General features: G+C 33.8%; 2 protein-coding genes across 2 annotated transcripts; one reads left to right on the top strand and one right to left on the bottom strand.

The window, feature by feature from the left end:
* The first annotated feature begins 3,249 nt into the window (after positions 1 to 3,249).
* On the top strand, positions 3,250 to 6,638 carry LOC17895917 (alpha-dioxygenase 2). The gene is made up of 9 exons (XM_006300803.2): positions 3,250 to 3,472; positions 3,622 to 3,882; positions 4,378 to 4,527; positions 4,607 to 4,737; positions 4,811 to 5,024; positions 5,123 to 5,496; positions 5,576 to 5,778; positions 5,888 to 6,131; positions 6,228 to 6,638. Exons 1-9 carry the CDS (start codon positions 3,380 to 3,382, stop codon positions 6,451 to 6,453), a joined length of 1,896 nt encoding a protein of 631 aa, XP_006300865.1. The 5' UTR covers positions 3,250 to 3,379; the 3' UTR covers positions 6,454 to 6,638.
* Positions 6,639 to 6,753: 115 nt separating this feature from the next.
* LOC17894695 (mitogen-activated protein kinase 15) lies at positions 6,754 to 10,317 on the bottom strand. The gene is made up of 11 exons (XM_006301176.2): positions 9,876 to 10,317; positions 9,353 to 9,761; positions 9,143 to 9,270; positions 8,963 to 9,022; positions 8,611 to 8,760; positions 8,323 to 8,478; positions 8,021 to 8,158; positions 7,868 to 7,941; positions 7,477 to 7,578; positions 7,145 to 7,367; positions 6,754 to 7,047 (listed from the first exon to the last, which is right to left on the bottom strand). The coding sequence occupies exons 1-11, from the start codon at positions 10,128 to 10,130 to the stop codon at positions 6,973 to 6,975; spliced, it is 1,770 nt and encodes a 589-aa protein (XP_006301238.1). The 5' UTR covers positions 10,131 to 10,317; the 3' UTR covers positions 6,754 to 6,972.
* Positions 10,318 to 12,356: the final 2,039 nt, after the last annotated feature.

Genomic DNA, 12,356 nt, shown 5'->3' with positions numbered 1-12,356 from the left:
GTTATTTTAGTATCATGGATGATTGTCCTTAGCAATTTCTACAGCAAACGTAGAAGTGGAACTTACTGATTATTTTTTAGTTTACAAGTTTGTGATAATACATATACTACAGATTTTTAAGAACATACTACAACTACTGTATTTAGTAGTTTTTTTTTGTTTTTTTGATAACTACTCCTACTAGTTTAGTAGTTATGCATCATTGAAAACAAAATTATAGCAAATTGAACAACGCCGTAAATGGAAAGTTTGGTGATAAAAACGGACGGGGCTACCTAACATGTGAAGTCAGGTAAACTCTTTCCATGAAGAGTAGGTGGTGGGCTTATGACATGCATACTGTTGTCACGTTTCTACGAAACAAGTGTCAGTTACGTTTAAGTTTCCGATAACACATCTATCAAAACTTCAGTTTCTAATAATAAAACTCTGTAAATTTCTGAGTTTTTTTTTAGAATATATTTTTGTTTATTTTTTCTTTTTCAGAACTTTAAAAGAAAAAATTACTGTATAAAACAAAATTTATAAAGTGAAGAAAATCATCAATGTGGGTCTGCATGCTGGAAAGTGAGGACTCCTCCTGCAAATAACTAGAAATTTCGCTTTAATTCCAACAACCACTCATCTCATCTACTAGTGACTTAGACAGCTTTTGGAAGAAGTTTCAAATGCCCGGATAGTTTACGGTAATATATTATACTAGTAATATACGTGTTATCGCGATAGGTTTCTAACAAAGCTTGCTGAAGAGTTAAAGAGTACAAAGGTTTGTTTTTTTTTTGTTAGTGGAAGGTAAAAAATGTGATAATGTAAAGCCAAACAAGTTTACTGGTCTAGTTTTCTAAGAATGTCACAATACAACAAACAGCCTGTTTTTGATATGGAAGCTATTTTTGTAAACTACGTCCAAGAAATTAAAGAAAAAGGCAAACGTTATTGGTGTCTTGTCACGATCCTCCCTAAGAAAAACACTTATTGCAAGACTAAACAAACAGACAAATCTTAGAGTTAGGGGAATTGCTTTAACCATTAAGTATATATATTCGGATCTAATTAATTTAACAACCTTTATAAAAATGAAATCAGCCAAAAATTATGATGGAATTTTAGAGTAGTGCGCACAAGAACGGATCGGATAACCGCCAAATTTAGATAGAGCTTATCTACACATTTATTAGTAGTTCACGAACCATTCTCTAGCTCTCACACTTTGATTTTTCTTTCATCTAAAGTCAACTCCTATGACACACCACTATCACACATCCATACACTTGTCATGCGTCTTAATTATCATCATTCCAACTCGGTTTTGAGATCGGAGTAGTCCAAACCAAATTATTAGTTCAAGAAGCTAGCTCTTGTATGGACGGTGATTCATAGTATATACATAGATAGAAGGATCTAGAGAATGATATCAATCCATGTGTGGCAAGTTTCTATACTACTAGACTAGTTTTTTTTTAAGTGGCAAGAAAGAAGAGCCACGTAGTAATAAGTAGTTGCTACGCTTTTATTTCGTATCAGTATATCTTAGTACACTGATTCTATTACACTACATACACATATCATAAATGTCTTGTTTTTTCGTCAAAACAATATAAAAAAATGTATATTTCTTGTCCCCATCCCTTACAGTATGATACGTATACGGACCAGAAACTACAAGTTATGACAGAAAAACCAAAAAAAAAAAACGAGGGCCAGTCCAGTTATGAATTTATAACATGTAGACAAAGTGGAGATCGAACTCATAATGTTTATGATATACTTCTATGGGATTGAACTAATATCACCAAAGAAAATACAACGACACAACTCTTTTTTTCTTTTTCTTTTTCCGTCTATAAACAACTATTTATAAAATGGTTACGTATATATAACAACAAAAATGCGATATAAGTATTTATAACGATGTAGGTGGTCGTTACCCGACCAACTTAAATTCATTTCTCGAGTTTTGTGGAGCATAGCATGCATATTATTTCTTCAATAAATTAAGAAAGCGAAAACAAAAACAGTTGACATTTATTTTATTTGAGTTAATCAACTCACTATAATATCATCGTCGATGTCTTTTATGACTGCAGAAAATGGTTTAGCATGCATATTTATTTTACGTTAAACAAAAAATTTCAATTTCGTATACATATGTGTGTATACGTAAATGTTACAAAGAAAGTTTTTTTGTATTTTAGAATAATAAAGGATAATAAATACAGTATTAATTTGTATTCTTTGAACTAAAAGTATAATTGAGGTTATGAAGATAAGTCAAACTTGGAGAGCTTTCAGTTAACGCAAGAAAGGTTCATAAAACAGATTATGAAATCTTCAGAATAATAATTTGAACAAAAATGTACTGAGAACTTTTATATTATATATTATACTAATAAAATAATATTAATAATTAATATTAAACAATACATTTATTAGATTAAAGTATATTTTAAAAACTTTTGTATTTATATGTGGGTATAATTAAAATAAAATAATATTCTTCATTAATATTTTTTTGAAATTATTAGATTTCATTATTATCTAATTTATTTACTGATAAAAAATTTCCTTGATTATTTTTTTCCCATGCAATATGCATATTTGAATTCGGATATTGCCACACGTCGACACTAGCTAGTACAATCACTATTGCATTCAGTTGAAATCTTCTTCTATGACGTTATTACATCTATATATATGTAAAAGAGATCTGTATTGGCAAATAAATTAGCCATATTGATATTATTAGTCAATATTCATGCATTATTGATACTAGATATCATCTATCCACCCGGCCAAGTGGGATGTTTTAGAAACAAAAACAACTGTGAATTAATAATAATGCATGAATTGACCATGATTCTATACTATCTTTCATTTCAGTATGAAATACCTTTTAGTCAACATATTGTTCTCTTTACAAATTAATCTAATATTGCAAGATAAGAGAGAGGTTAATCAAACAGGGGAAAAATCCATAATCCATGAACTAAACAATTTTCTGCGGATATTATTCTCTTTTTATATAAAATCATTCCAATAATGCCGAAATTATTTTAGGAGATCTAAATGAAATTAAATGTCTAGAGTTATATCACTCCCTAGTCAAGAATACTACAAAAGTCAATACCATTCTCGACGATGACTCGTTGACTTATTTAATAAAAATTGATATTTTCTTCTGTTAAATGAAAATTTTAACATATGTAAAAGTGAGTATGCGTGTGGGTCTATATAAATACATGAGAGTTAATCGTGTGAATACAACCATTACAATTGTGTGACTATCATTTAAAGCATAAAGCAAACACATGATCCAAATTTCAAAGTAAAGGATAGGGATACATACGACACACACGAAAAAAACAATCAAAGCAAAAAAATGGGTTTCTCTCCATCTTCTTCATGGTTTCTTGATCCTCAGCTTCATCATTTTGTTTCCAAGATGTCTGTCTTCGATGCCTTTTTGTTCTATGTAAGTACATATCTCTCCATCTCTCTCGAAGAAGAAGAATATATGCTTTCTTCTCTCTTTATCATATTATTGGTTAGTAAATCTTTATAATTATTATTTTTGTTAATTTGATGTTTTTTTTTGTTTCCAATGATTACATATATGTATAGATTGTGCACTTAGTGGACAAGTTAGATTTGTGGCATAGATTTCCAGTGTTATTGGGAGTGGCTTACTTGGGGATGCGAAGACATCTGCATCAACGTTACAATCTGGTACATGTCGGTGGGATCAACGGTCAGAGTTACGATACCGATGAGTTCTGTTATCGTACGGCTGATGGCAAGTGTAATCATCCCTCCGACGACTCCATCGGCAGTCAAGGCAGCTTTATCGGTCGGAATATGCCTCCCTCTACTTCTCAGTACGGCGTAAGTTTTTTATTTTTTATTTTTTTGGTCTCCTCTATGATCAGTTGATCACTGTAATTTTGCTTAATTTTTAAATTTAAAATTGAATTGATAATATGGCAAAAAATATAATGAAAAAAAAATAGTAGACGAATGAAACACTAGATTGTGAGGTGTTTCTTTTTAATCTGTGAACTGGTGGTGGAAATCGTCATGTATATATGATATTCTTTTGTTTTGATTTTTCTTTTTGTCGGCTTTTGTTTTGATTTCTAGTGTTTATTTTTTTCGTGAATATTCTTCTTTTAAAAAAAAAAAAAAAATCTTGAGAAACAAAAGTGTTTGAGATTTTTCTTATTGTGTCATGGGCACTTCATGAGAGCCATTCTAATTGTTCTTTTCTTCTTTTGCAAATTAGTGTTTTCATCTACGAAATTAGTATTTTGTTTGTTATCGGATTACTAATTTATAGAATTATAAAATATTAAGAAAATATATGGCTTTGTATGATGACAGATTTTGGATCCACATCCAAGTGTGGTGGCGACAAAGTTGTTAGCAAGAAAGAGATTCATAGACAATGGGGACCAATTTAACATGATAGCTTGTTCTTGGATCCAGTTCATGATCCATGATTGGGTTGATCACTTGGAAGACACCGACCAGGTTTTAACTCTTTTGAACCTCAAACCTTTCTTCCCCCATACTTTGGAGTATCTACTAACTAGATTCTTTAATCAACCAGATTGAGCTTGAAGCTCCAGAAGAAGTAGCTAGTGGATGTCCATTAAAGTCCTTTAAGTTCCTCAAAACGAAGAAAGTTCCCACCGATGATCACCACAAATCTGGCGCTGTCAACACTAGAACCCCTTGGTGGTATGTATTTCAGTCATGATCATTGCTTAGTTGTCATCCGAGTTCAGTTTTATAAATAATATTCTGGGGATAGGGATGGGAGTGTAGTATATGGAAATGACGAGGCCGGAATGAGAAGAGTTAGGGTTTTCAAGGACGGAAAGCTAAAGATCTCGGGTGATGGCTTGTTGGAGCTGGACGAAAGAGGTGTTCCTATCTCCGGTGATATAAGAAACAGCTGGTCAGGTTTCTCTCTGTTGCAAGCTCTCTTTGTCAAAGAACACAACGCCGTCTGTGACATGCTCAAAGTAAGTCTCTAAATTGATCATGTTAGTCCCTTGTTTGTGTTGCAAGCAACCTCTCTGTTTTTGCTCCATATCATACTAAAGTTTTAACCGTCTTTCAGGAACGGTATCCAGAGTTTGATGATGAGAAACTGTACCGGACTGCTAGACTGGTGACTGCAGCGGTGATCGCCAAGGTTCATACAATCGATTGGACAATAGAACTCTTAAAGACAGACACACTCACTGCCGGAATGAGGATCAATTGGTATGGTTTTTTAGGGAAGAAAGTGAAGGACATGGTTGGAGCAAGATTTGGTCCGATACTTAGCGGATTAGTTGGTCTGAAGAAACCGAAAGATCATGGAGTTCCGTATTCCCTTACCGAAGAGTTCGTTAGTGTTTACAGGATGCATTGTCTTCTACCAGACACACTTATCCTCCGAGATATGAAATCTGAGAATGTAGACAAATCAAACCCTGCAATAGAACGAGAGTAAGATATAGACTTTTTGGGAAAATTCTTAGGCCTACCAAAGCTCGTTTTTGTTGACCTATAAAGATGCTTTGAACAGGATACCAATGACAGAACTGATCGGGAAAGCAGGAGGAAAAGCCGGTTCGAGAATCGGGTTCGAGCAGTTACTGGTTTCAATGGGACACCAATCTTGTGGTGCATTGACATTGTGGAATTACCCTAATTGGATGAGAAACCTTGTGGCTCAAGATATCGACGGAGAAGATAGACCTCACCTTATTGATATGGCTGCCTTGGAGAGTAAGTCAAATTCAATGTTTCTAACTTCTAGATCACCAATTCTCTTGACCAGTTGATTGAAAAAAATCCACCTTATATCACCAATTGATTTGATTTGATATTTTCTCAGTTTATAGAGATAGGGAAAGAGGAGTCCCTCGATACAACGAATTCAGAAAGAATCTGTTGATGAGTCCGATTAGTAAATGGGAAGATTTGACGGATGATTACGAAGCTATCGAGGTTTTAAGAGAAGTGTATGGAGATGATATAGAGAAGCTTGACTTAAACGTGGGATTGCACGCAGAGAAGAAGATCAAAGGATTCGCCATTAGTGAAACTGCTTTCTTCATCTTCCTCCTCGTCGCCTCCAGGTTCTTAAATTTTTAAAAATCGATCACTACATTTATTTAAAACAGAGTATTTTTCTTGCGAAACAAGAAACTTACTTGACTTGGGACATTAATTAGGAGGCTTGAAGCAGATCGTTTTTTCACAACGAACTTCAACGAGAAGACGTATACTAAAGAAGGATTAGAGTGGGTCAACACTACAGAGACTTTAAAGGATGTAATAGACCGACACTTCCCGAGCTTAACCAAGCAATGGATGCGATGTTCGAGCGCCTTCTCTGTCTGGGGCTCGGATCCTAACCCAGCTACTTGGGTTCCTTTGTACCTCCGAACCGCTCCATAGGCCAATGGCCATAGCCGTCGGATATCACGTTGCACATGTATATTAGTGTCACGTGGTTCCTTGGTATATTTTTGGGGTGCACTGGAATTGTGTACAATGGTACATATGGCATAATCATATTAGTGGAAGAGGTTTAGACGTTAGTGTCTTTGGTTCAATAAAACGATTACCCCAATTTCTCCTAATTTCTGAACTTTCTTTATTTTCATTTCCACACTCAGAAATTACGAATGTTCAATCTGAAAGCTTATGTGAATAGGATTAAGAAGTAACATAACGTTTTAGCCGGCGATTTATACATGATTGGGAGATTAGTTCGAATTTTGATCATAATCTATCCCTGTTCCAAAATAAATTACATCAGTAACCAAGTGTTATATCATCTTTTCATGTTCCCTCAAAGTATTAAATACAACAATCAAGCCTAAACCCCGAGTGAGAGTGAGAAACCACACGTGTGCTTCTACCACTCTGTAAAAAGGGGCAAAACATAAATTAAACAAGGGAAAAAAAAATATATTAAGAATTGTGTAGAGATGCAACTTTCACAGCCATCTCAGCAACAGAATCATCTTGTTCCTCTGCTATGGGATCCTGCAAGATAACACAACAGCACTTAAGTATCTCGCACAAAAACGTTAGGTTACAAACATTCATGCATCTAAAGAAATGGGGTTTTGTTTTTATTTACCTCAATGTTGGCTTTAGATTGAACACCTATGCATTTAGATCCACTGATGCTAGAGCTTTTCATCAGGTTACGCGCACTATAGCCTCCTCCATCGTCTGTACCTTCTGGCTGTTGTGAAGCTTTGGGACTATCTAAGGTTGAAGCTACAGCAGCTGATGTTCTTCTCTCGATATCATTGCTGCTTTCTTCAACTGTTTCATTTTTGGTTGTAGGAACTCGCTCTCTGAAATGCAATATAAGAACATCAATAAATACTGGCTGGAATTCTGAAAAGACCACCACTTGATGCAGAGACGATAAATTTGATATATATATTTTTTATATGTTTGTACCTTGGTAAGGAAGCATGCTGTCTCTGAAGTGCGTTACTTCTTCCTCCCTGACCTTGATTTTCTTCGAGATGAGCAAACTGCCTCCTAAATCGATCTACCCCACTGCATCAGAAAAGATACTTCTCTCAGCCAAGTTTCTTGAAACTAGAACAAGTAGTAACTTGTACACTAGCCTATTTCATTCCTCCAAAATCAACATTTTAATCTAAAAACCTAAGATGCAAGCATTTCACAGCAATCAACAAACGATGCTCTAAGATGAGTGATCACTAAGACTCCTGATTAAGCACCGATCACCTAAAATCCTAGAAAGTCATTGCAGAAAAATCAACATACTGGGTGGTTCCCTTTCATATTAGCTTGAGAATGTATATTAGATCAATTAGCCAACCTGGGGTACATGAAGCTGAGCTGATTGTCACCACGAAGGTATTCCTCCAGCATCTGAGGATGATATTCTAATATCTATGTTTTTTAAGTATCCATTAGAATCACGAAGAGAAAGAGAAGCAAAACCAAAGAAGAGGTGTAGAAGGCTCATCACCTCTCGGTAAATTAACTCTCTGATATCATCTGTTGTCAATTTCTTTCTCTCAAACTCAAATTCAAGCTTTGAAATCGGCTTTGTTGATGGTTCCCGCTCTGAACTTGACAGACCACTGAAGTATGGATCAGCTAATGCCTGTAGATACAAACATAAGATATTAAAACAGTAAACATAGAAATTTTGCATCATCCTCCAGGTTTTGCCTTGACCTTCCTATAGTACTGCCTCATGTACGAATGCACATACAGATTCTGGTTCCGCAAATATAGAGCAATAGAGAAAAAAGTACTTGAGCTTACTTCTTCAGCAGATGGACGATCTTTTGGATCAAAGGCAATCAGGCGTTCCAAAAGGCGGAGGGCCGAAGGATCTGCTTTAGGGAATTTTTTAGAGAATGGCACTGGCTGTTTTTTCCTCATGTTGCCAAGATATCTCCTCGCCTTATCATTCCTGATCTGTCAATTTGAGATAGCATATTCATTTATAATGCAACTCAAGATTACTTGCACAGAAGAAAGGAGAGCTATTTTTCAAACTTCTAATCAAATCAGAAGCACAAAACAAGCATCTCAAATAGTATAACTAACCTTTGATATTGCTTCTGGAGATGGAGTGCCAAGGAAATCAGTCATTATATCCAATTGGTGAACCACGTTTTTTCCAGGAAACAACGGCTTCCCTAAAAGCATTTCGGCAAATATGCAACCAACACTCCAAATATCAATCGCAGGGGTATACTGGATTTAGCAAAAGTAGAGTTAGCATGAGTTCTGTAATTAAGCCTGAAGCAGGCCATTACACAAAATTAAACTCAACATGCATACATCAGATCAAGAAAAAAAATATAGCCAACAAAAAAAAATAAAAAACAGTAACACATCATCCTGCATCAGCAACATGGAATCAACAGAGTTCTTTTGTTGAGAATTATCAGCTTACTTTGGAGAAAAAGGATCCACAGAGTTCAGGGGCACGATACCACCGAGTAGCAACATAATCCTATAGTTAAAAAAATTAGTAAGAGTGAGTACACAAGCACTAAAAGAGAATGGTTCCCTCTAATGCAACTTAAGCATAAGGAAAAGACTGCTCTCACAGTGTAGGTGATAAATGACTCACAGTCCAAAAGATAGCAGTAGGGGCATCATTAAAGGACACACGAGCTAGCCCAAAATCACAAATCTTCAATTTGCAATCAGCATTAGCAAGAATGTTCTTCGGTTTCAAATCCCGATGAAACACATTCGCTGCAAAACAGAGACATAGCTGTTTTCACTAACCTTATCCTAACACAAGTGAAAAAGAGAGAGTAAAAATGAGGAAACTAACCAGCATGAACATACTTCAAACCACGGAGAAGCTGATACAAGAAAAACTGATGATGCTCAGGAGTTAAATCATCATTAGCTTTAATAACCTGATGAAGATCAGATTCCATCAACTCAAAGACAACATAAACATCTCGAAACTCTCTTCGAGAAGGAGGAAGCATGATATGTTTGATCTCCACAACATCTGGATGAAGAAGCAGCCGCAACAACTTAATCTCCCTGAGAATCCTAGTCGCATCAGAGATATGATCAAAGACATCGTTGATCTTCTTGATGGCAACTCTTTCTCCAGTGTGAGTATCTATAGCAGAACCAACAACTCCATAGCTTCCTTTTCCAACAACTTCTTGAATCTGATACCTATTTGCTTCTCCATACTCGGTGAAGAATTCAGCACTAGGTATCATCTGAAACATAACCAGATTTTTATTTATCAATTCAATCGAATCAGATTCAAACAGCAGTCTCAACATTGCTTAAAGGAAATCAAAAAATCACAAAGCAAGCACGAATCAATCTACCTTCTTCTCCATAGGTAAGTGATTTCGTTTTGGAACCTTGATCTGCCTTAGCTTAGAGGGATCGAAATCTTCAATAACAGTAAGTTTCTTCAAATCTCCGTCGTTGTTGTTGTCCTCGTCCGGATTAGAAGAAACGGTGGGAGGATTTTGAATCTGATCGTGATGAGTACTGGAAGAAGAAGAAGAAGAAGAAGGACGACGTTGAAAAAAAAGCCAACGACGAACACCGTCGACGAGATTGCCACCACCACCCATCGAATTAGAGAGGCTAATAATAATAATAAACCACAGATCTTTGTTTGGGTGGGGATTTCAGATTTTACTCTCAACCAAGCGTTCTTCGTCAATGATTCCACATTATTCGCTGATTTTATATATATTTTTTTATTTTTTCCGACCGAGGAGGAGTTGAAAACATGTTCTTCTTCTTCTCTGCTGTTTTGTTTTTTTTGGTCAGTTTTATTTTCATTTTTAATTTTTTATGTATTTTACTATTTGTTCGAGAGTTGAAATCTGCGAGAGAGAGAGAGAGAGAAACGCGCGCAGGAGAAGTCAAATTAGTGACCAAATTTTGGTTTTGATTTATGGCTTAAATACTCGGTTATCTTAACCGGCCTACTGATTGTGACACCAACTTTTTTGGCGTTCGCATGTGCTAACTTAATGGGCCTTTTACTTTTAGCCTTTTCGATACGGACGCCAGCGAAAGATTCAAAACGTTGATATCTCTCTTTATCTTTTCTATACAGTTTGAGTACACTATTACATTTTAGTCGACACTGATTATACTCAAAACAATAATCGCATTAATTATCATTCTATCATCTATGCATGAATGTATATGATATCGATCTCATGCAAGACCCAAACTAGCTAGTGGATTAGTGGGAAGGCTTTAAGAGTACATAGACCCACGATTTACGATAGGTGTGAGACGACTGAGGTCAACGGGTCGAGGTCGGCGACTTGTTTGTGGTTCCGACCAAGACGTAAACTAGATTCTCACTACAAAAAAATGACTATATTGTATCACTTAAATTGTATCACAAATTTAAGTGATCTTATTTTAAATTACTTTTAAATAAATGAAGCAAATATAAATAATTTAACATCAATTACATTACTGATGCTAATATTAACTAATTTTCATCAATTATTTAAAACTGATTCAATTTCCAGTAGATTGTATCACTTTAAAAAAAATTGATGTAAAATACATATTTACATCATTTAGATAATTGATGTATGTATTTTTTTTGATAAAATCGATTTTTTAAATGATACAAAATTAACATCATAAAAATGTGATGCTAAAATAAATTATATTAATAGCATCAATAAATTATATATATTTTTAGAAAAACGAGGTAATTAGAAAAAAAAATTCATAAATTAAGATAATATAATTTTATTTAAAATATTACTTTTCGAAATATTTTTTTGTTTTCATAATATTTTAATTTACTATTGTGTTCTATATTTTAAATGTCAAAAATGATTTTTACTTTTTCTCTAAAGTCCTCATCTTTTATTTATTATTTTCTTCAATTATGTTTGATAAACTCTTTTATTAAAAATAAAATAAAAAATCAAAATATCACCAACTAACCCACGATCTCTAAATATCAGAGAACTCTTTTTATGTATAAATATTTTCTAAAACGTTTCTCTCCATTTCACAAAACACAAACAAAAAATATGAAAATCATCACACGACAAAAACTCTTCTCTGAGAATTTTCAAAGAAGTTTTTCTTTCCAACCATACAACTCCAGGTGAATCAAGTTATATACAGATTTACATTTCTAGAAAATCATATCGATAAGTTCATCTTCTAAACTCTTTCTTCTTCTTCTTTTTCTCATTGTGTGTTTATTGGTTTTCACACTTAAGAAATTCTTGCGGTGAAGAAGGACAAAGATACTCTAAAGCAAGAGTTTTTTTAGAGGAAGAAGATTTGAAGTTTTTTTTAGAGGAAGAACTGAAATTTCTTAGAAGAAAGAATAATTAACAAAGGAAGAAGCATGGAGCAAAGGAAGATTGATTATTCATGTGTTTAGACGTGAGAAACCAAAACCCAATTGTAATACTTTTTTTTAATAAAGATTTGATTATTCATGTGATATATTTGATTAGATTTTTAGTAGATATATTGTAACAAGATTTTGAGAGAAAATATCCACCATAATTTTGCTATATATTAGGAAAAATAACAAACGAAAAAATAATTAGTAAATGTATTAAAATAATTAATATTTTAATTTAATAATTATTATTTCGTAATTAAGTATATTATTTCGTAATTAATAATTATATTTTTAAATTAATTATATTAGTTTGTTTGAAATTGATATATAATATATATATATATATAATTAACATCGATTATGATAACCGACACAAATAATAACATCACTTTTACAAATTGATAGGAAATATAGTATCATTTTTGAAAATTGACTCATTATTAATATCAGTTAT

The sequence above is a fragment of the Capsella rubella genome, unplaced genomic scaffold (assembly GCF_000375325.1).
Source record: "Capsella rubella cultivar Monte Gargano unplaced genomic scaffold, Caprub1_0 scaffold_2, whole genome shotgun sequence".
Lineage (NCBI taxonomy): Eukaryota > Viridiplantae > Streptophyta > Magnoliopsida > Brassicales > Brassicaceae > Capsella > Capsella rubella.
This window is presented reverse-complemented; position numbering and strand designations above follow the sequence as displayed.